Source organism: Rattus norvegicus, chromosome 19 (genome assembly GCF_036323735.1).
Source record: "Rattus norvegicus strain BN/NHsdMcwi chromosome 19, GRCr8, whole genome shotgun sequence".
NCBI lineage: Eukaryota > Metazoa > Chordata > Mammalia > Rodentia > Muridae > Rattus > Rattus norvegicus.
This window is the reverse complement of record NC_086037.1, coordinates 47539182-47563086: the sequence shown is the minus strand read 5'-3', so window position 1 is coordinate 47563086 and position 23905 is coordinate 47539182. Positions and strand designations below refer to the sequence as shown.

Genomic DNA, 23905 nt, shown 5'->3' with positions numbered 1-23905 from the left:
TCAACTGAGGTGAGTATTCTGAAAGCTAAGACGGAAGGCATGAGCCCAAACTGGTCCACACAGCCTGATGCACTCTCAAAGAACTGAAATCACAATTAAACTGAAAATCACAATTAAACTGGTCCACACAGCCTGATGCACTCTCAAAGAACTGAAATCACAATTAAACTGAAAACCACAATTAAACTGGTCCACACAGCCTGATGCACTCTCAAAGAACTGAAATCACAATTAAACTGAAAATCACAATTAAACTGGTCCACACAGCCTGATGCACTCTCAGAGAACTGAAATCACAATTAAACTGAAAATCACAATTAAACTGGTCCACACAGCCTGATGCACTCTCAAAGAACTGAAATCACAATTAAAAAGGAGGTTTTGTTGTTTCTTAATTTTTAGCATGTTAATGATGCTGCCAAGCGCTTTATAAGTACCTTATACAGGTCATAGGCTCACACAGTAACATATGGGAAAGCCTTGCATGCTTCCTTTCAGATGTGTCCCCACCTCTCTACCGTTCTCAGCAGACGCTCAGACTCACAAACTCAAATGTGAAGCTTAGCTTCAGCAATAAAGGGAAACATTCCCTTTTAATTGATTTGCATTTCCTTCTCAGCTTTAAGGTAATATAAAAATCGCCCGATCACCAAGCTTAGGTGCTTTCCTAACTATGACAATGTGAGATGGGTGGAGTGGGGCTGGAGACACGGCTCGGAAGTTAAGAGCACTGGCAGCTCTTCCAGAGGATCCAGGCTCAGTTCCCAGGACCTACATGGCAACTCCAGTTCCAGGGGATCCAATGCTCTCTTCTGGCCTCCATGGGCACTGCACACATGTGCTACACAGATACACTCAAGCAAAAACACCGATACATGGATAGCTGAAAACAAACGAACAAACACGCACTCAAGGTTGGCCATGCACCTAGCTGAAAACCAAACACTGTTTTGCTAAGATAGCACAGCAATAAAATGACTAATAACATTCTGCTCTCCCCAGAGATCAGTACCTTACTCAGCTCTCATAAGAGAAGGCTCCTCCTACAGGAACCCCAGGCCCGGAAGTACACGGCCAACACAGAACAGACACAATGGTGGTTTGGTAGGATTTTGTCTCGCAAAGCTTTGGATGGGCTCTTGAAAGAAAAAAAAAAAAAAAGACCTACAGACCTACAGATCGTGTACTTATAAGTTTTAGTTTCCAATTCTGTTTTTATTGATACTCTATAAGTGTGTGGATGTATACTTTTTGTCTTTTTTTTTTTTTTAACTGTTTGTCCTTGTAGTGGTTTAAATAGGTTTGGCCCCCCACAGACTCATGTGTTTGAAAGCTTGGCCCATGGGAAGTGGTGCTATTAGGGCTGTGGCCTTGTTGAAGTGAGTGTGGCCTTGTGGAAGAAGTACATCACCATGGGGGTGGGCTTTGAGGTCTCCTAGTACTCAAGCTCCACCAACTGTGGAATAATCTCCTCCTGGCTGTCTTCAGATCAAGATGTAGAACTCTTGGTTCCTCCAGCACCATATCTGCCTATACATTACCATGCTTCCCACCATGATGATAATGGACTGAACCTCTAAAACTGTAAGCCAGCCCCAGTTAATGTTCATCTTTATAAGGACTTGCTGTGGTCACAGTGTCTCTTCACTGCAATCAAACCCTGACTTTCTGGTTTGTTTGATTTTATTTCATCTTGTCTTATATTAGCAATTTTTTAAAGAGGCCTGGGTGAGTGAGAAATGGGGAGGATATGGGAGGAGTTGGGAAGGGAAACCATAACCAGAATGTATATTATTTAAAAAATTATCTCAAATATTTAAAGTTAGAGAAAAAGAAAAGCCGAGGTTGTCGCCAAAAAGAAATAACAGTTATAAAGTAGGAAACAGTAAAATAGCATGTAATTAAACATCATGAGATAATAAACGTAAGACAGAAAAACCAAGTAACGTTTAAGAAGCCTGGCATCAGTGGCCACTGCAGTTCCATGGCAGAACCTTTGCTGGGCACTGGGGAAAAGCACAAAAGATCACCTCCGACATCTGCTCCTGGAGCGATGTACTCTGTGGCACCTTGAGCTTTCCATCAACGGTGTGCATACTGCTAGCAGACATTGCTCAGTCATTAATAATCATCCAGAAGCTTAGCACAGAGGTAGCATCTCCATAGACTTGCTAAGATATAACTTCACCCCTAAGAACAGTAAGACGTGGACATATTTGCAGACGAATGCCCAACTGATCACCTCCGCTATGAAACAGCCAGTTTTGTTTTCCCTGGAGGCTGTTGGCTGGCTCTCTGGGTTGTGTGTATTTCTTCTTCTCCTACCTTCTGACATTTGCTTGTTTCACTGTTTATTAACACTTCTACCAGGACAGGTGAGACAGAGGAGAAGGTGAAACTCAAACCAGTCAGTTTTACTCCTTATTAGCAACTCTGTTGACAAAGAATGAAAGTGAGAAGAAGGGGGAAAAAGAAACAGGGCTGGGATCACAAGTGGAAAGTAAGTCTGAAGAGACTTTCTGGGAGCTGGAGAGACGGCCTCATGCATGAAGTCCTTGCTGCAAAGCTGGAGTGTGGACCCCAGACCTGACACAGGAGCTGAGCCTGGCCATACAGGCCTACACCCCAGCACTGAATGGTAAAGGGGCAGGGATGGGCGGATCCCCACAGTTTAAGGCCAATCCGTGAGTTCTAAAGTCAAGAAGAGACTCCTCAAAAGACAGGCTACAGAATGATTGACCAATAAGACATACACACAATCGATATCTTTCTCTCTGTGTGTCTCTCTCTGTCTCTCTCTCTCTCTCTGTATCTCTGTCTCTCTGTCTCTGTATCTATCTCTCTCTCTCTCTCTCTCACACACACACACACACAGAGGAAAATGATATTAACGATTCATGCATTTCTCCAGTGTGACTGTATTTCTGTCACATGTGCACACGGAGCAATTGGAAAAGAAGCCCATACTCCCAGTATTATGAACAGAGGCATTCTGGGTCTTTCTAAATACACTTCCAGTCCCTTGAAGTCAGTCATCAGCTCTTTGCATAAACCAGTAGATACTTTTCTCTTTGTGTTTATGATGCGGGTATTATAATTTGATTCTAAGCAATACATCCTCAGGCGTTGGAAAGATTTGAGGGCTTGAAGAGGAAAAAAACCTCAGGAAACATCTTAAATTTGGAGAACAGACTCTACAGGAGAGAGTCATGGCAAGAGCAACATGTAAAAAACGCAGGCTTGACACAGCATCACCTTATTCACTACGCAAAACCACATGACCACAAATCACCAATCAGTTTTTGTGGGGCTCACAGCTCAGACATGGCTGTAAGGTGAAAGGCAGCTGGCAAGGAGAGCCTGGTTGGACAGGAGAACCAGCACCTGCCCCAGTTCCACTGAACCCAGCTCATGTAGCTGAACTTCAAAGGTCAGTCTGCCACTCCCGGCTTCTGACAGGAGTAGGAGAATTTCACCCCACTGGCTTCAGTATGGTGCAGACACCCAAACCCCACAGCAAAAGTGACCAACCGGTGCCTTTAATCCAGACGCATTAGCAGTGGATTGGCTCCACCAGCTCCTCACATCAAAGATCTGCTTTAATTTTAGTTCCATTTGTCTCTGGGTTATGTAACCTCACAGGAGGTCACACAAGTCTCCCAAAAAAGAAATTTAAGCTGTCTTCGAAAATAAAAAAAGAACTGTGCATAACAAAAACAAACATAAAACAGAAACTTGCATTTTTCTCTCTGACCAGAAAGCGTCACCCTCCCTGTTAATCTAAAACATTACAATCTTAGGAGAGAAAGAAATTAGAACAGAGACTGAAGCACCACACACAGCCCAGAGGGCGCGTGACTGCCACGCTGTCACCATGCCAACAAGCAGAAAATCCAATCAGCATCTTACCCTCCTCCAGTTCAAGACAAAGGTTGTACACAGCCACTGGTCTCTTCGTCCTCTGCCCTTGTCTCTTGGACTGTCGTGGTGGAGCGTTTGGGGGTGACGCTGACAGGCATGTGGGCTCAGCAAATGTGGTATCAGGCGAGGTCCGAAAAATCTGTCATTGGATAAGAAGTGTGATAATGGGTGACCTGGGCACTGGGAGAACCACATTAGATCTGGGGTTCACTGGTGATGGGCCAGAGACAAAATCCAGCCCTCTGAATTTGGCATCAGAAAATACTTTTAACATAAAATTTCAGAATAAAGCATCTCCCTAACATTAAAACACTACCCAATCATTGTATTTTAAAGACGGTTTTTTTCCCAAAAGAAAACAAGAACGATGGTTTTTCTCATGGAGTAGACAAAATCACAGCCCTTTTCCAGCCCCAAAGGAAGGTAGCCAGGATACAGTATTAAAGCATTAAGTACACAAAGGGTTATTATTCTTATGCCAAAACATTCGACTTGATCTTTTCCCCGTACTACACAAACAGAAACATCCACTTGCAAACATTTTTTACACATTTAAAAATAGCCTGTGCTTATGCAATTACCTGTCTCAATTCTTATTTACATTCTTCATAATTTCCTTATTTAATGCTTTGTAGATTTCATCAATTTATTTAATAACCTTCCACCCCTCTTAATAATTTTCTCTTCCACTTCTGAAACCCAGAACATTACCACCTTGATTTATCTACAATGCCATTCATATATCAGATATAATAACATTAATTAAAATGTGCTGCTTCCTTGCTTGGCAATTTGTTTTCCCTTGGACAAAGTTATGTGTGTGTCATAAAGAGAGGCAGATTACACTGCGGTGAGTTATCACGGACCTTCCCTGGCCACCAAGACCTAAGGTTAAAGGCTCCCTCCAGCCCACATGCCTTGCAGCCTTCAATGAAGCCATGAAATAAAACAATGGAGACATCAGTCTGACAGACACTGCAACTGCAGGCAACTGACAGGCTCCTCAGGTAGAGACAAGAAGCAAGCTCCTCGCTTTAAAAGAACGTAAATGTAAACTCAAAAGGCACTGAGGTTACTACCTGCTCATCTGACTAGAAATCACTCACGTGACTTAATGTGGTGGGTGACAGTGTGTATTATACATGTGTCCAAGTCGAAAAACTGGTGCTGAGAGAGGGGTTTACCTGAATATCCTAGAAATCTCACCTAAAAACTACTAAACACCAATAAAAATAAGCTAATTTAACAGTTTGTTTGCTCTATGGTGTCACACTGCCCCCTCATGTATAAACAGCATTATTAAGTTGCAATGGACAAGCATTTGCTAGTGAAAATCCTGTCTGCTATTGTACCTGCTAACAGGGGCTTTCCAGAGAATCTGGGATGCCCAGGGAAACTGACAGATGGGCCGCCGTGGTAAATTCTCTGCTGCCTGCCTGCTGGCCCCGCTGCATCGCTGCCATTGTTACTGTTAAAGTTTTAAAAGGCTTACAGGAGTAGAGCAGTTAGAAGAGAGACAGGGGAAGCTAATCCCACTTAGGGAGAACTGCACTTTATAACGGCCTCAACTTATCTATGTTTAAATCCTACCAACATGGCAGGTGCCTGTGGAATGTTACCAGAAGAAACCAAACAACATCCTGGGCCAGGGTATCCAAAGCACCAATAAGCCCATGGAGAAGTTAGGCTCCGAGGACTGGCACGAGGCAGGTGATAACTTTCCAAGCAGGCCTTCCTGAAGAACCACACAGACAGCAGGATGCAGGGGTCGACCATCCTTACGCCTCTTCCTCATTTGAAGGTGAGATGTCTAGACAAGGACATATAGGGAAGGAGATGAGCTGCCTGCCTGGCCCTCAGGGCCAGAACTCCCGTGACTCCACCATTTACTGACGACTGAACTGAGTCCCCCCCAGAACTTCAGCTCTGAACCATAAGCTGGGGCCAAACACTGGCTGGTCTCGAGAAGACATCAGGCACTGCTGGGCTTACACAGAATCTGTACCTTCAAGTTGTTTTGTTTTGCTTTGCTTTGATTTACATTTTAAAGTTCCCAGGTCACTCTTCTGTGTAGCCAGAGCAAAGAAACATTGACCTGGGAAGTCACCACAACAGTTAGATAACTGTCAAAAGACTGAAGGCAAAATCAGAACACCAAAACATATTTCAGGAAAAAAAATGGCACTAGACATGCACCTCAAATTCCTTAGACTACACTCCCCATCCCATTTATGCATATGATGGCTCAAAGATTCCAGCCCATAACCACTGCCTTAATAAATTCTTTGAGGAACTGGCATCCAGAGAGATGAAACCCCTCAATGCAGTTACCAAGCCTAGGTATTCATTAGACACAGCACTGTCTTTGCTCTGAGACCTCACCAGCTATGGAAGCTGAGCGTGATGCTTGGAATTGACGTTAGTGAACTGAGAGGCTCTTGCCACAATCCATCATTCAGTACAGCACTCGGTTCGCAGGACTCAGAACAAATGGTACCAACCTTCAGTTGTGACACAACGCATAAATAACGAACTTGAATTCAGACGCCATTGTTCCGCTTAAGTACTGTTTTCAAGAGCCAGGGCCCACTTCCCACCATCTCAGATATTCTGAGAGCAATTAGTTACTCCAGTGTTCTAGAGAAAGGCACACGTACCGAGCTAGAGCAACAAATACAGATGAACTATTCTCCATGACTCTCCCAAAACTCAGAACCAAACAACTATTTGTTGTAGGAAAGGTTTTGATGCTAAGGTCCTGTTCCCCAATTGGTTCTTTTTTTTAAAGATTTATTTATTTTATGAATGTGAGTACACTGTAGCTGTCTTCAGACACCAGAAGAGGGTATGGGATTTGATTACAGGTGATTGTGAGCCACCATGTGGTTGCTGGTAATTGAACTTAGGACCTCTGGAAGAGCAGTCTGTGCTCTTAATCATTGAGCCATCTCTTCATCCCCCAACCCTACCCCCAATTGGTTCTTGAGTAAAGAAAGCCATGGGCCAATTGCTGGGCAGAAGGTACAGGGGGGACTTTCAGGTCCCTGGAGGAAAAGGGAGATGCAAGGGAGGAGACAGGGTTCGCCAGGCTTCTTCTGATGGAGAAAAGTTGATGAGCCTCGTGAGATCACAACAGTGTGGCCACAGAGGCTGCTCCTATAGGTGGGTGGTCGGGGAGGTGAGCAACTAAAGTTTAGGGCAGGTAGGAAGGAGGTGCAGAGCTAAGAGTATTGATAAGGGCGCGCTCTTCCAGGTCAGAGACAGTAGCACCCAGCAACTGTGCCAAGAAGACAAGCTGAAAATGAGCCACCTTTGTGTGTTATCTTTTATTTGTGGATTCAAGGGAAGCTGGATAGGGGGTGGCCAGTTCTCAGAATTAAGGTGAGGCAGTGAAAAGCCACACACAACAGTCTGTTATGTCTTCCTTTCTCTGACTTAACACTAAAATTTCAAATTTAAATCGCTCCCCACTGCTTAGACAAGGCGGTCCTGGGCTCATGGATCTAAGCCCACCAGTGACGTCCTATTTCCTTCACACATGGTTACCTTGGCTTCCAGTGTACCAGCATCCATGCAAAGGTCTTTTCTCCTTCCACACATATATAAAACTAATCGTTATGATTCTCTCTGCAATGTGCAGGAATGGTTTTAAATTATACCTTTTTTGAATCTTGGGGAGGAAATAAGCAAAGCTCTTTACTTTAAAATGCTGAGCTGTTTTCTGCTTCTAGAATGTACTGCCCATTTTGTTCTGCTGTTCATTTTCAAAACATCTTTCTTGAAGCCCTGCACTTTCCCGGTCCCAGGTGTCTTTCTTGGGGCTTGATTCCCTTGTTACATTAACTTGTTACATTAACTTGTTACATTAACTTGTTACATTAACTTGCCTCCCACTATTTTCAATTTCTTAATTTAGCATTCTACCTCATGTTGCCTTTTTTTTTTTTTAAAGCACAGATCACATTTACTCAAAACTTCCTCTTTTTGGGTAAGACACTTCTTCATACACCTTAGCTATAGCATAAGAAAACTTCAGACCAGAAAATCTTAACAATAAAACAAAGCTTCCTCAGGTCTCCTCACAGTGCCAGTACAAACAGAGGCCTGTCACTGCTCTTACAGACACAGGCTCCTCAGACGCAATGAAGCGGATGCCTCTGCAATAGGGCTCCGTCACAAGCAGACGACTGCTCTGCCAATTTTCATGCTATGCCACCAAGGGCCACAGTGAACATGACTGCATCACTTCTGCCACAGGAAAAGAATTGTCTCTGAAATTTTTGCATCAGCACCCAACGCAAACCATCAGCATCTGAAAGAGGATAAAGTCCTTCATCTTCACAAACATGTTTCTGCAGGAATCCGTTGTTTTTCAGTGTTGAAGAAAGACTGTCGATTATTTCTAGATACTTCTGGCGGCTGCAGCAGCAGGTACAATTATTTAACACGTGCAATATGTCTGACATTATCCCTGTACTAAACACATACAGACTTTCTCTTGTCATTATTTGTTATCCTCTAAAAGTGCAATGTGGGCACTACATTTACACTGTATTAGGTGTAGATAAAGTATACAAGAGGGCACGTGGGGTTATACGGAAATAATATGCTGCTTTACATAAACGGCTTGGCCACCCACGGGTGGTGTGGCAACATGGGTCAGGGGAATGACATCTAAGAACCAATCTCCAGTGGCTACCAAGGGACAACACACCTCTTCTGGACAAATTCTGCCAACTGTTGTAATTCCTCAGGAGCAAAAGACATGTTGTTTCTGTGCAGTCTTCCCAAAGTCTTAAGCTCTGACTGTGGCCCTGATTTTGCCTGTCTCTTCTGAAAAACGCCTTTAATTTTGATTTACAAGTTTAAGAAAGAAAGAAAGGAAGGAAGGAAGGAAGGAAGGAAGGAAGGAAGGAAGGAAGGAAGGAAGGAAGGAAGGAAGGGGAAGGGAAGGGAAGGGAAGGGAAGGGAAGGGAAGGGAAGGGAAGGGAAGGGAAGGGAAGGGAAGGGAAGGGAAGAAACAAACCGATTTTATTCGGCAGATATATGAAGCTGATAGGATTCTTGGTTTCCTTTCTACTTCAGGCTTCCTTTGGGGGGACATGTCCCCAGGCCTCAAAGGACACTGCTTTCTGCAGCTCTCATAGACTAATGCCCAGCAGTTTCAGTGGTCAGCTGTTTCCCATCAGCCTCTGCAGAGAGGAGCGCACCTTCACAGCCACACACTCCATCATAGGCTGGTCCATGGAATCAGCAGTGGGTATAATACCCTGCCAGTGTTAGGCAGAGGCAGTGGGACCACAGGCACTAAAACTCTGCTATTATGAACCAGATGGCAGCAGATAAGATGCTCACCAGTCACTTACTCTGAGCTACACAAAGGCGAAGATGCACCGCCCTTCTGCCGTGGAGCGAACACATATTCCCGACCATAAAGTGCCCTTTTCTGGTTTGCCAAAGTTTGGAATATCACTCCAGGTGTGGTGGTATCCTGCACACAGCTAGGAAATCCAACAATATCGTGTTTCCAGTCAGGTGGAAGTGCTTTCCCCCACACAGCTGCAGCTGCAGCTGCAGCTTCCAGAACCCAAATGGCTGCAAATCTTCTCCTCACTAGAACTTTCCTTCAGTGTGCCCTTTGCTAACATGCAGGTAAAGACTTTAAAACAATAAAGGTCCAAAATAACATTAATGAAGTACGTGCTATGTTAACTATGACTCATACTCCATAACTGATCCTTGCCCCTACCCCTTTCAGCTTTGGTCTGGCCAAACCTCTTTTTGTAAAGAGAGCACTCCTTTTTTTCTTCTTGTTCACTTTTTTTCTGGGCTGAAAGCATCCTACTCCTGGAAGCAGTGCAGAAGATGTCCACACAGGAAGCCTACCATTTGCCAGTCCAGGAGAGTCAGGGATCCCTCAAGTGAGGCACCCTTTGAAGTCAGCATCAACTCTGACTAAAATGTCCTACCTTATGTGTTACTCGGAAACTTTAGTCCCAGAAAACAAATCTGGAAGTAGCGGGTGTCACCTCACAGAACTTTCTAGGCCAACAAATCTTTTGGAACACAGGAAAGCAGAGTATCTAGTTTTCTAGCAGGAAACAATAAGGCACAGATTAAACCTCCAAAATGGCTGCCTCTTTAAGAGGTCATTAGAGCCCTCATTAGTTCATGCCAGCACCAACTGAACTCCTTAAAGCAGAACCACACATGGCAGTGACTGTCCCCGCAATGGTACTTTGAGAGGTTACACTGGGTGTGGCGATGGCTATCCCTTTATAACTAACCACTATTTCTAAAATTTATGGCAACAGTTTTCCTTCTTTACTAAAAAAAAATAACTTTCAAATTATAATTCATATGTTTCAAAGTTAAAAGAGTCTCTTAGAAGCTAAAAAAACAACTGCTTGGTGTTGTCAACTTGACAAGCTCTGGAATCACCAGAGAGATAAAGCCTCTGGCAATAGTGATAAAGGCTACCTACATTAGGTTAGCCCTGGCCCTGCCTGTAAGAGGTTATCTCATTCAGACTAGGTTAACTAGGGTGGAAGCTCCATTGCTGTTAGGTGGCATCGTGGGGCCCCAGTTTCTTAAGGGAAAGCTAGCTGAACACAAGCAGTTAACATTCTCTGTCTGCTGACTATGGCGGCCAGCTGCCTCGGTCTCTTGCCGCCTGCCATGCCTTCCCCATCATGATGGACTTTAACTTTAACTAAAATAAACCTTTTCTCCCTTAACTTGGTTTTGTCAAGGTATTTTATCACAGCAACAGGAAACGCAACTAAATATCCACAAACCCCACAGAGACAGACAGTTCTTTTAAAGCTTTGATGACTAGTCTTTGGGGTCTTGTCTAATTTTAAAGAGGAAAACAACAATATATTCTATGTGAACTCAGCTTCTGGGATTCTCAGGATTCTGTCCTTGGCTACACACATCAGGCATAGCCTTTGCTACGTGCACCTATCAAAAGTAAACTTCAAGGAAAGATTTAACTTAAAATACATAGACCATATATTACCATTGAAATTTAAGAACCGTCATACATGCATATTTAAAATAATCTAACAGCCTGCCTTTCCAATTCTTTCTACCCAGCTGTGTCTATAGAGAAAATAAATCACACGTCCCAGAGTCAAATACCAGCCTCTCCTCCAGTGTCAACTGTATCAATCACATCAATACATCTTAAGGGATACATCTTGAAAGGTAACAGAGAATCCATCTTTCCACTTCCTGTACCTTTAAAGGAGGAATGGACCCAGGACCTGAACCCCTCATCCATTGGGAATGCTCTGTCCCTCCCACATTCACAATCCTTACACTGCAAGAGCAAAGAGGAGGGAGGCTTCTGCTCAAGGGAGCTCACCCTGGCCAGGCCTAAGAGTGGCTTTGCTTTGACACAAATGTTCCCAAACATATTTGATAGGTGTATTCATGCTGAACACATTCCTTTAACTAGAGAGGGAAGAGGCAGTCAAATAAAACAACCAGAGAGCCACATGCAGAGTAGCAGAGCAGAAGCCTTCATCCAAATCACTGTTGACATTGTCATATTACGTGCTTGGTGTTCGAGTTGGTCTGAAAGGCTAAGAACTGACCAGACAGAGTCAGGTAAACGTACGCTGTCACAGTGAAAGGGGCCAGAATCAACACTGTCACCACTGAGAGTTTATTTCCAGAGAGATCAGCACATTAATATTTTCTCATAATTAAATCCCATTTAATAAACTTGGAACAACTAATCCTGAAACGCAAGTGAAAATGTGCTAAGAAACAGGATTCTTCAATATTCTTGGGAAATTTCCTAATAGATTACTGCTAATTGGTAAGAGAAAGGAGACACATTTACAGCAAATAGTCCAAGCATTCACCATCTGTGACAATTTCACAATATGACAATTTCTTTGATACTCTTCATTAAGAGGAGAAATTAATGTTCTTCTCCCCACATCAACGGGGGCCCAGAACAACTTCAACCAACAGTGTACGTAGGAATGAGCTATAGGATTATCTAATGCTAGACCCTCTTGACTCTCTGTTTTTGCCTTGTTGGCCACAATATTTTCTTGGAGTTCTAAGGTGGCCTCATGTGGAAAGAAGCCCGCATACTCTACATGCAGAAACCATATATATGTATGGGGAAGCCAAGGCTCTGAGAGAACCCAGTCCAGCACCAGATGTGAATATAGCAGCTTCCAGATGCTTCCCCCAGCAGCCCTTCAAGAACCTTGAAAACAGACTGGAGCTGACCCAGTGCCACCGCTCTCTGTACCCAGATCCCACCAGGAGAGAGCTGGTCTCCCAGGAGTGCTGACACATAGGCTTACAGGAGGGTCAGGCCACTGGCAGAGACAGCAAGACCAGCTAACACCAGAGATGACCAGATGGTGGGAGGCAAGTGCAAGAACCTAAGCAACAGAAAACAAGGCCACTTGGCATCATCAGAACCCAATTCTCCCACTACAGCAGGTCCCAGATATCACTACACACCAGAAAATCAAGATTTGGATTTAAAATCACATCTCATGATGATGATAGAGGACTTGAAGAAGGGCACAAATAACTCCCTTAAAGAAATGCAAGACAGGGGTTGGGGATTTAGCTCAGTGGTAGAGCGCTTGCCTAGCAAGCGCAAGGCCCTGGGTTTAGTCCCCAGCTCTCCGGGGAAAAAAAAAAAAAAGAAAAGAAAAGACAAATGCAAGACAACACAGATAAACAGGTAAAAGCCCTTAAAGAAGGAACAAAAAAATACCTTAAAGAATTACAGGAAAACACAACCAAACAGGTGAAAGAATTGAACAAAACTATCCAGGATCTAAAAATTGAAAGAGAAACAATAAAGAAACCACAAAGGAAGACAACCTTAGAGATAGAAAACCTGGGGTTGGGGATTTAGCTCAGTGGTAGAGCGCTTGCCTAGCAAACACAAGGCCCTGGGTTCAGTCCCCAGCTCCGGAAAAAAAAAAGAGATAGAAAACCTAGGAAAGAGATCAGAAGTCATAGATGCAAGTATTACCAACAGAACACAAGAGATAGAAGAGAGAATCTCAGGGGCAGAAGATACCATAGAAAACATTGGCACTACAGTCAAAGAAAATGCAAAATGCAAAAAGATCCTAACCCAGGAAATCAATGACACAATGAGAAACCGAAGGATAATAGGTATAGAAAAGAGTGAAGATTCCCAACCAAAGGGACAGTGAATATTTTCAACAAAATCATAGAAGAAAACTTCCCTAACCTAAAGAAAGAAATGCCCATAAACATACAAGAAGCCTACCGAACTCCAAACAGATTGGACCAGAAAAGAAATTCCTCCTGTCACATAATAGTCAAAACACCAAATGCACAAACCAAAGAAAGAATATTAAAAGCAGTAAGGGGAAAAGGTCAAGTAACATATAAAGGCAGACCTATCAGAATTACACCAGACTTCTCATCAGAGACTATGAAAGCCAGAAGATCCTGGGCAGATGTCACGCAACCCTAAGAGAATACAAATGCCAGTCCAGGCTATTATACCCAGCAAAACTCTCAATTAACATAGATGGAGAAACCAAGATACTCCATGACAAAACTAAATTTACAGAATATATTTTCACAAATCCAGCCCTACAAAGGATAATAGATGAAAAACTCCAACACAAGGAGGGAAACCATACCCTAGAAAAAGCAAGAAAGTAATCTTCTTTCAACTAACACAAAAGAAGATAGCCACACAAACATAAGTCCACCTCTATAATAGGAAACAACAATCATTAGTCCCTAATATCTCTCAAAGTCAGTGAAGTCAATTCCCCAATAAAAAGACATAGACTAACAGACTGGATACGTAAAGAGGACCCAGCATTTTGCTGCACACAGGAAATGCACTTCAGTGACAAAGACAGACACTCCCTTAGAGTAAAAGGCTAGAAAAACATTTTCCAAAAGAATATACCTTCTTCTCAGCACCACATGGTACCTTCTCCAAAACTGACCAAAATATAATAGGTCACAAAACAGGTCTCAACAGATACAAGATGATAGAAATAATCCCATGCACCCTATTAGATGATCATGGACTGAGGCTGTCTTCAATAACAACAAAAATGACAGAAAGCCCCATACATGGAAGCTGAACAATGCTTCACTCAGTGATAACTTGGTCAAGGAAGAAATAAAGACGTTTTAGAATTTAATAAAAATGAAGGCACAATATACCAACACTTATGGGACACAATGAAAGCAGTGATAAGAGGAAAACTCATAGCTCTGAGTGCCTCCGAAAGGAAACTGGAGAGAGCATACACTAACTGCTTGACAGCACATCTGAAAGCTCTAGAACAAAAAGAAGCAAATTCACCCAAGAGGAGCAGATGGCAGGAAATAATCAAACTCAGGGCTGAAATCAACCAAGTAGAAACAAAAAGAACTATACAAAGAATCAACAAAACCAGGAGCTGGTTCTTTGAGAAAAATCAACAAGATGGATAAACCCTTAGCCATACTAACTAAAGGGCCCAGAGAGAGTATCCAAATTAACAAAATCAGAAATGAGAAGGGAGACACAACAACAGAAACTGAGGAAATTTAAAAAATTATCAGATCCTATTACAAAAGTCTATATTCAATGAAACTGGAAAATTGGGAGAAACCCTGCTTCCAAAATCCAAAAATAAAGAAACAAACCAAAGCAGACTCTGCTCTTTGGGCAGCGATGTCCTCACAAGGCCAGAGATACCAAAAGTGTGTAAGTTAAAATGCCATTGGTTCTGGCCTGGTCAGAGGTCTGGGGTGTTAGAAAGGAAGCCTGGTTTCTCATTCTCTCTCATTTTCTCCTACATAAGCAGGTCTCCCTAGAATCTACACACAAGGATACAGCCAAAGCCAAGAGGCAGCACCAGGACACAATGTGGTTGTAGACTGACCAGCTCCATCTGACCCCCTGCACCACACCCCAATTTCTATCATCTCTCTATAAAAACCCCTAGACTACCCGTTCAGTGGTGTTCAACCCACCAGTGAAGTACACAGGCTGAGGAAGAGCAGAGAGGAGCATGTAGGGAGAAATGTCTGTCTCTACCAGGGTTGTGTGCCAGGAAAGAAAGGGCAAGAACTAGAGACAGGAATCAGAGACAGAGTTTCCTGCCTAGCATGCCCAGGCCCTGAGTTCATGCGGAATGCACTGCCCAGTGGCCGGACTGTAGAGCTGCTGATCCTATACTGAGTCATATGGGGATGATTAACAGCTTCTCAGATCCACTTCTGTATTTCTGCTTCCCAAAGGTTTATAATACAAAAGTGACAGGTTCACAGAGAACGTTCTTGTGTCACCTTGGACTTCCTAGGAAGTCAACTGGGAATCTCCAAAGCATTGTCACTGAAACCTGAGGTCCCTTCTGCTTACTGCAGGAAAAGGACTCCCTCCCCTCTTCACCCTACCCATCCTATCCCCCCTTCCACAGGAGCAAGCACTCCTTCCTCCTTCCCTCACTCTCTCCCTTCCAAAGAGAACTACCTGCCTTGCAGCCTAGCCATCTCAGAGTAGCTGTATTTCTTCCATGGCACAAAAAAAGTGTCTTAAGAAGAACAGAGCAGAAGCTGCAAATCTCTTGGTTATAGCAGAGTCCCTTTGGCCACAGTCCAAGGAAGAAGTCGGAGAACTCTCAAGTATGAAGGGGGAAGTGTTGGAGAACGTTCGTCTTTACCTCAGTAAGATACATGTGTTTCCATCCTCCGTCCAACACCATACATACATAGTCAGACATGGCTATGAACAAAGGAACCATCCCCACATTAACCTCAAGATGTAAAAGCCTCACAGTTAACATGTGCCAACAAGGTCATACACACACTCTTCTGTCACTAATATTTCAAGTTTGTCACCTAAGGACAAAACAGCCACATAAGAATTTACTTAGAAAAGAAGGACTGTCGGACATAAGCAGCTCAGGGGAAACCAACAAATTAAGTTTATTCATCTAAGACCTGGTCTCTCCGGGATTTCTATTTCCACCCAAAAGATTGGAGTGGGCAGATATATAACATATATAAAAAAACATTTGTTTATCGTGCAATAAATTTAAGTCTCTGGTGATTAATAAGATACTAGAAAATTACAAATGGACCACCATTTCTCCATTCCACAGCACTACTGATTTTGATACACTCAGAAATGTTAGACAATTCATTCACTTAAACCTTGCTTCTCCCTAATATTCTTTTCCCCATAAGACAACTACTGGTAATAACTTAAATTTAAGAAAAAATTCTACTACATGTAAGCTTGCACATATATTGGAATTACTGTACACAAGCCGTTCCAAAGCTATCTAGTGATCCTGCTGATCGCCTGGGATTTTCAACTTATTTCCACTTGAGAAGGGTGTGAATGTTGTGAAGAGTGTTCCATTTCAGCATGTTAACTTCTGATTGAACAAGTCATCATAGCCTCACTGGCTACAAACACACTCGTCAAGACTGTATGTTTTGATTCTTACTGTACAATAAGACGGCTCTAACACATTACAGCTTCAAAGAGTCGAGAGGATAGCACAATTAGCTGAATCCCCTGTTCCAAAGGCCCTTAGCTCCTCATCAGGTGAGAGTAAGGTGCCTGTCGGCTGCTCTCCAGAGGGGACTCTGGATGAGCCTCCGGGCCTAAGCTCACTGGGGTTTTATTTGCTGTGTGCCATGAAGTAGAGACTTTTTTTCTGATTGGGCTAACAGGAGGCTGAGATCCTCTGCCATCTTTACTGGTAATTCACACATGGCTGCTTGCTTCTGCTGGCCAGCAGGAATGCTTCTGGCCTGCTAAGGTGGCCTTAGATGGCGGAATGCCACCCCTTGCCTATTCTACTGGTTAGCACTGAGCTACTTATCTTTGACCCCTCCAGAGCTGAGATCTCTAGGGTCAGCCTACTGTGTGCACCACAGTCACTGATATTTACAAATCTACCTCACTCTAACATATTTCTCCATGCACAGCGAGGTCTATCTGAGTTTTTTGTATTAAAAGGCAGTGAAGAATGCTATTTCTCCAAAGTCTTGGGAGAAAGTCTGTGACTTCTGTATGACAGAAGAATAAGAAGACAGAGGACTCAGAATGTCCATCATCTCAACCGTGTAATCCTCTGTTCTGAGGACTTCAGAACCATCCTATACATGATTCCCATTACTAACTAGAGCACCCTACTGTGCAAACAACAGAAGTATGTGATGGAACTGGAACTGTATGCTTGACCAAGTTCTGCCTCCTCCCAACCTCTCGGTCCTTTCCAGCCCGTGGTCACTGTTCTTCTGTTCCGTATTTCCATTAGACTTTTAGATTCTAAAAGAAAGTAACAGCATGAGTCGTGATGGCTCATGCACAGTATAAATGGCGCTGGACAGTGTCAACCCATCACAGAAATGCATTCTTAGGGGTTGGGGATTTAGCTCCGTGGTAGAGTGCTTGCCTAGCAAGCGCAAGGCCCTGGGTTCGGTCCCCAGCTCCGGGGGAAAAAAAAAAAAACTAGCCAACAGAAATGCATTCTTGCCATTAGGAAACAAAGCCTCATCTTTCCACCTCTCACAGAGCCCTCTGTTCGGCTGGTGGAGTTCTCGGAAGGCTGTTATTCTACGGTCGCTCACATAACTGGTGGTTTTGGAAGTTACTGTTAGCAGGATCCATCATCCCACTGTACATTCTAATTCCTGTGCACCAGGCTGTCCTCAGTCACGGCCATTACCTCCTCCCACCCTCACTGGTCTGATGACGGTGTAGAATGTTCTCTCCCTCCCCTCTCTCCCTGTGAATAGAGATAACCTCCCCTCTTCTATGTTCGAATCATCACCTTCCCACCATCTCCTGCTTCCACAATAAGACTCCAGAGCCACTGTACTTCAGTATTTCTAAAATCTTAACAATTTAAAACAGGATACATTGATTAAATGCATATTATTGCTTTACTAAGTAGTCAGTCACAATTTGTTTCAAAGTGTTGTTAGGAATCTATACATTTTATCTAAATGCTTTCAGGAATCTGGTGAAAGACTTTCTCCTTTGAGTGAACAATGCAATGTATATCAATGTTTTCCCAAATATGGAGCCCAATTCTGTAACTTAAACTTCAATTGAATACTCAAAGCTTGCTGTTCTGCTATCTGCAGACTTTACTTAATCCACTACACAGTACTCATAAATAAAATGCATCTGCAACCTTCTCTCTCCCAAGCAGGGAGCATCCCTTCACAGGCTGCCTGAGAACCAGGCTAAGCACTAACAGGTGTGGCAGAACACGCCTACAATCCCAGGACTGAGGAGGTGGACTTGGGAGAATCCGTTTACATCAGCCCGAGTGGCAGAATGAGATGCAGGCCTGCCTGGGCTACAGGGAACCTTGCTTAAGAGTTAACAAGAATAAGAACGGGATGTCAAGGCCTAGTGTTTGGGGCACAGAACTCGGCTCCCGAATCTCAGAGCGTCTTTCAGACTATCCACGTAGCTTCATTCAGTTTCCACTCGGTCTTCCAAGTGTGCAATCACACTCTCTCTGTGTAAGTCCTTTATACAGCCCATGGTTTATCTGCTTGTATTGACTCTATGGCTTGATCAGAGCGTAAGTCAAATGTGTACGCACATTTTTTTCTCCCTCAGAAAGATCAGCAATTCCTAATTTTCTGGTGCTGGGGGAGGGTGGGGGACATGTGACTCTGTAACACACGCAGGTGGTGCTGGGGGAGGGTGGGGGACATGTGACTCTGTAACACACGCAGGTGGTGCTGGGGGAGGGTGGGGGACATGTGACTCTGTAACACACGCAGGTGGTGCTGGGGGAGGGTGGGGGACATGTGTCTCTGTAACACACGCAGGTGGTGCTGGGGGAGGGTGGGGGACATGTGTCTCTGTAACACACGCAGGCACTTCCAGGTATGAATTCTCTAAGACCCACTTAGTCTTCTCTAAGTTTCATCATGCTTGTTTTCATGATCCTTATTTTCTTTACATTTTCCAGGTCTTTTTTAAAAAATTTCTACTTGGATCTCATGTACTACACATAGGCTTTTAGATCCATATGGTGGCAGTATTTATTTTGCTTCTGTTAGTATTAGCATTTTTTACTATCTAAATTCAGAGTACTGTGGTCAGAAGCAGCAGTATTATTTTTGTGTTTTGATGGGTGTTTTTGTTTTTTTTTTTTAAAGCCAAAATTAGGTCCTCACAATGTATCAACATTGTGGTAAAAAAAACGAGGCATCCAGATATATCCCTTCAATAATTTTTTCTTACTCCTCAGTCTAAAGCTTGCTGCATCTTTCCTGCGGCTGATCCTGAAGGACTCGAGATGTAGAACTGACCCTTCCTGATCGTCCCCAGACTTGGGAGAAAAGTCAGTTACCACTAAACTGTGTCTGCCCCCATGTGCCTGTACATGCCTCTTCCACCTGCTGTTCGTCCCCTTTTAGCTGTCTCCCCTCACTGAGTGAGAATGTAATCATGATGGTAAATCCTTCTGTAACTTTGATTCTATTCTATTCCCTTACATGTTTAATTTGTTCGTGTGCTCTGAAAAGCTGCTTTGGTCATCTTTCTGCTTTTGTTTTTTTTTTTTTTTTTTTTTCATCTTTATTAACTTGGGTATTTCTTATTTACATTTTGATTGTTATTCCCTTTCCCGGTTTCAGGGCCAACATCCTCCTAATCCCTCCCCCACCCCTTCTGGATGGATGTTCCCCTCCCCATCCTCCCTCCATTACCACCCTCCCCCCAACAATCTAGTTCACTGGGGGTTCAGTCTTAGCAGGACCCAGGGCTTCCCCTTCCACTGGTGCTCTTACTAGGCTATTCATTGCTACCTATGAGGTCAGAGTCCAGGGTCAGTCCATGTATAGTCTTTAGGTAGTGGCTTAGTCCCTGGAAGCTCTGGTTGCTTGGCATTGTTGTTCATATGGGGTCTCAAGCCCCTCCAAGCTCTTTCAGTCTTTCTCTGATTCCTTCAATGGGGGTCCCATTCTCAGTTCAGTGGTTTAATGATGGCATTCGCCTATGTATTTGCTATATTCTGGCTGTGTCTCTCAGGAGAGATCTACATCCAGTTCCTGTCGGCCTGCACTTCTTTCCTTCATCCATCTTATCTAGTTTGGTGGCTGTATATGCATGGGCCACATGTGGGGCAGGCTCTGAATGGGTGTTCCTTCTGCCTCTGTTCTAAACTTTGCCTCCCTATTCCCTGCCAAGGGTATTCTTGTTCCCCTTTTAAAGAAGGAGTGAAGCATTCACATTTTGGTCATCCTTCTTGAGTTTCATGTGTTCTGTGCATCTAGGGCAATTCAAGCATTTGGGCTAATAGCCACTTATCAATGAGTGCATACCATGTGTGTTTTTCTGTGATTGGGTTACCTCACTCAGGATGATATTTTCCAGTTCCATCCATTTGCCTATGAATTTCATAAAGTCATTGTTTTTGATAGTTGAGTAGTACTCCATTGTGTAGATATACTACATTTTCTGTATCCATTCCTCTGTTGAAGGGCATCTGGGTTCTTTCCAGCTTCTGGCTATTATAAATAAGGCTGCGATGAACATAGTGAAGCACATGTCTTTGTTATGTGTTGGGGCATCTTTTGGGTATATGCCCAAGAGAGGTATAGCTGGATCCTCAGGTAGTTCAATGTCCAATTTTCTGAGGAACCTCCAGACTGATTTCCAGAATGGTTGTACCAGTCTGCAATCCCACCAACAATGGAGGAGTGTTCTTCTTTCTCCACATCCTTGCCAGCATCTGCTGTTGCCACAGTTTTTTTATCTTAGTCATTCTGACTGGTGTGAGGTGAAATCTCAGGGGTTTTGATTTGCATTTCCCTGATGAGTAAAGATGTTGAACATTTCTTTAGGTGCTTCTCAGCCATTTGGCATCTCTCAGCTGTGAATTCTTTGCAAGCTTCCTTACAAACTATACCCTCAATCATTTTACTTCTGAACATCCTGACCACTCTGTTACTGACTGTGACGGTGAGTTCCAGTAAGCTTCTCTCCTCTTCTTCAGACCAGTACTTTTTCTAAAATGGGATTCTTAATCCAGAGCCTCCACCTGCCTCCTGCCAGAGCAGATCCGTACCCTCCATACTGCCCACCTCTGGTTGGTTGGTTTCAACACTACCAACACTGTAAATGGGTGGCTTTGTCAGCAGCCGCTGCCCCGCACTGCCCCTAGAAGGAAAGTCACCTGGAAGGCTACAGCTGCTGTAGAGCTCTGTAGAGCACCATAGAGTAAGGCTTCAACAACAGAACCCTTGTTCACTACCAAAGAGGCTACATGTTTAAAATGAGTTTGTCCAGAGGACTCTCGTGGTGGCTTGAGTAATTCTTTCCCTCCCTGCAGCCCATCCTGTGTCCTCTTTTCTTATCCTTTGTTATCTCTGTAAAGCCCTATCCTCAAATACATTCTGGGATCAGGATTTCGACATAGGAACTACAGGGTAAACAACCCAGTTAATAACCAGTACGGATCAGACAAGAACACAGCCAGGCCTCTGTACACCCAGTCGCAGTATACTCCCACGGTCCCTTCTCAGGCTAAGCTGCACAGGACCCGAGCAGACCTCAGTCCTCATGCTCGGGACCCTCCAGGCACAGCAGAGCATTTATCCACCTGGACAGGAACTTAGCATAGTGGGAACAAAGCTTTGCTCCTCTCAGGGCTCCTACCCAGCTCCCCCTTTTCCAAGGGCTCTCATGATGTTTTGAACAACTTTACTTGTTTATCCCTATCCTTTCTAGATTAGGTTAGGTTAGGAGAAAATTAAGATGGACCACGGGAGACTCTATGGGGAGAAAATAAGCCAAAGTCTCACTAAGAAGTTGAGGCTGTCCTTGAGGTCTTAATCCTCCTGCCTCCGTGTCCCCACACTGGTATGCGCACCTGTGTGCAATCACACTGACTGGAAATTCCACCCAGCCACTTCTCGGCCTGGGCCTTCATCTGCTACTTTTTAAATTTGGTTTTGTTGTTTTTTCTCTTACTGTGTTTTTGTTTTATTGGACTTGGGGATCTGTTTTTGACTCTGCGACCTGGGAACACGCTTATGGAAAGCTAGAAGGATGACTGAGCAGGGAAGAACTGGTTTCTCTTCCAGGGGACCCACATTTGATTCTACACAGACATGGCAGCTCACAATCATCTATAACTCCACCCCTAGGGTGTCTGACGCCCTCTTCTGGCCTACATAGGCACTGAGCACAGATGTGGTACACAGACATATATGCCAGCAAAACACAACCACACATATCAAAAGCAATACTACATTTTTAAAAAAAGCACAGCTGCTTCTGTAAGTGACAACAGTATGTATAAACACCTAAGTGGAAGGATCTGCTAACAGGTAGAAACCCGCACTCTGTAAAGCTTCATGCTGTCCCTCTCCACCTGTGGTAGCTGCCTCACCATCTCCTGAGTCAGTTTCTCTTCCGGCGGCAACAGTTGCTGGGCAAGGTCTATTCAGACTTCAACGGCACACCGTGCAGCACACACTGTAGGCTCCTCATGAAGTCTGCTTATTACCTTTGCTTAAATTCTCCAACACGGGTAAAGCATAAGGACTTGAGAAGCCATGCCAAGAACACTAAGAGGGGAGGCAGTGAGCAGAGAAGGGATGGACAGCACAGGAGGGTTTTCCTTAAGGATCATGGAAGTGGGAGGAGGAAATGCAGCCATCCAGAAAAGTCAGAGTCATGTGTCTGTGGCCTTGGAAACACAAGCCAGCAGAAACCACAAAACAAAATGGTTACATACAAGAATCAACCCCCGGTAGAGGACCCTTCCACATCAATCCGTCAAAGCAGCACGGCTTACTTGTGCTTGTTAGCACATTAAGCGCATGTGACCTGATTCCGTCATTAAACTTCTAAATGATGTCTAATCCTCTCAGTGGTCATTTCCCCACATTGCCTCCTAAGCAGAACTGGCATTCCAAAGAGACCGAGCGGTTAGAGCCGACCTGAGGGGAAAGCCTCCTCTCTTAAGTTACTGCTGGGGTCAGGAGGGGCAATAGCTGCAAGGCGGAAACACCAGGTAAGTAAGCTCCCTTCCTGATATATGATGAAGCAGAACTGGTTACACAACAACGTACAAGAGGAGGTAGACGTAGGGGACAATATAGAAGAGACTGTGGCCCAGATTCTGTGTGTGATAGACACTGTTTCTTTATGTGAAAAAACACAGAATCACTCTCACAAAGGATTATCTTCCTCAGAACCCATTTGTGCAGCCGTTTTAGAGATTTGGTTTGGCACCATCTACAGTCTGAAGCCCATGTGTGACAAACATCACACAGCTGTGTGAGACTAATGTGAATATTCACGGGGCACTGCTGGGCACTGGCATGTGTGGCTCCGGCAGCTACAGAAAGCTCATGACTTTAGGAGAGCTAATACAGGGATGCCCTTTCTGACTCTAACACATTCCCAAAGAGGCAGACATACTCACTTCTGTGCAATTTAAACTGAGAGCCATCCATGTTATGATACTGACTGAAAAGCTATGCATCATTTAAATTACAAAAAAAACAGTAGACTTATTTTTCTTGGGAAAAAAAGACCACAAGAGACTGCCTAATTTGTTGCTTAACTGTCTAAAACCTTTCTGGAACAAGGCAGGCTGTGAAAGGGTAGAGGAAGTTGTGTGACCTTGGATAAGTTAATTTCAGTACTCCAAGCTTTACCTTCTGCAGCTACCTACAAACTGCACAAAATACACCACCTCCCTACCTTTCCAGGGTCTTTGCGTACTACGTGTAGTTTGGAGCACCCACGCAACGTGCAGCAACAGAATCTGGAGGACGAGCTTCCCACCTCAGGATTCCTTGTCTCTACACTGGGAACTGACATACACTTCACCTACCAGAGAGGATGATGACAGCATCCACGGAGAAGAAACAGGACCTCATCTCAGTCCTGCCCCAGAGGTTCCTACTGCAGCCGTTAGCGGACATCCAGTTTGTAGGGAAAGAAATCAGGGTA

At 44.0% G+C, this 23905-nt stretch overlaps 1 protein-coding gene across 14 annotated transcripts in view; it reads right to left on the bottom strand.

Moving 5' to 3' along the window:
- Window positions 1-23905, bottom strand: part of Arhgap10 (Rho GTPase activating protein 10) — a 261750-nt gene that overhangs the window by 51446 nt on the left and 186399 nt on the right. For 12 of the 14 annotated variants that reach the window (XM_039097987.2, XM_039097986.2, XM_008772531.4 and 9 more), the window contains one exon: window positions 3910-4060. In XM_039097987.2, the coding sequence (XP_038953915.1) occupies window positions 3910-4060 (151 nt within the window). Of the gene's footprint in view, window positions 1-3907; window positions 4061-5540; window positions 5732-23905 lie in introns of those variants that run through there. The other 2 variants (XM_017601359.3, XM_063278288.1) reach the window with 1 other exon arrangement.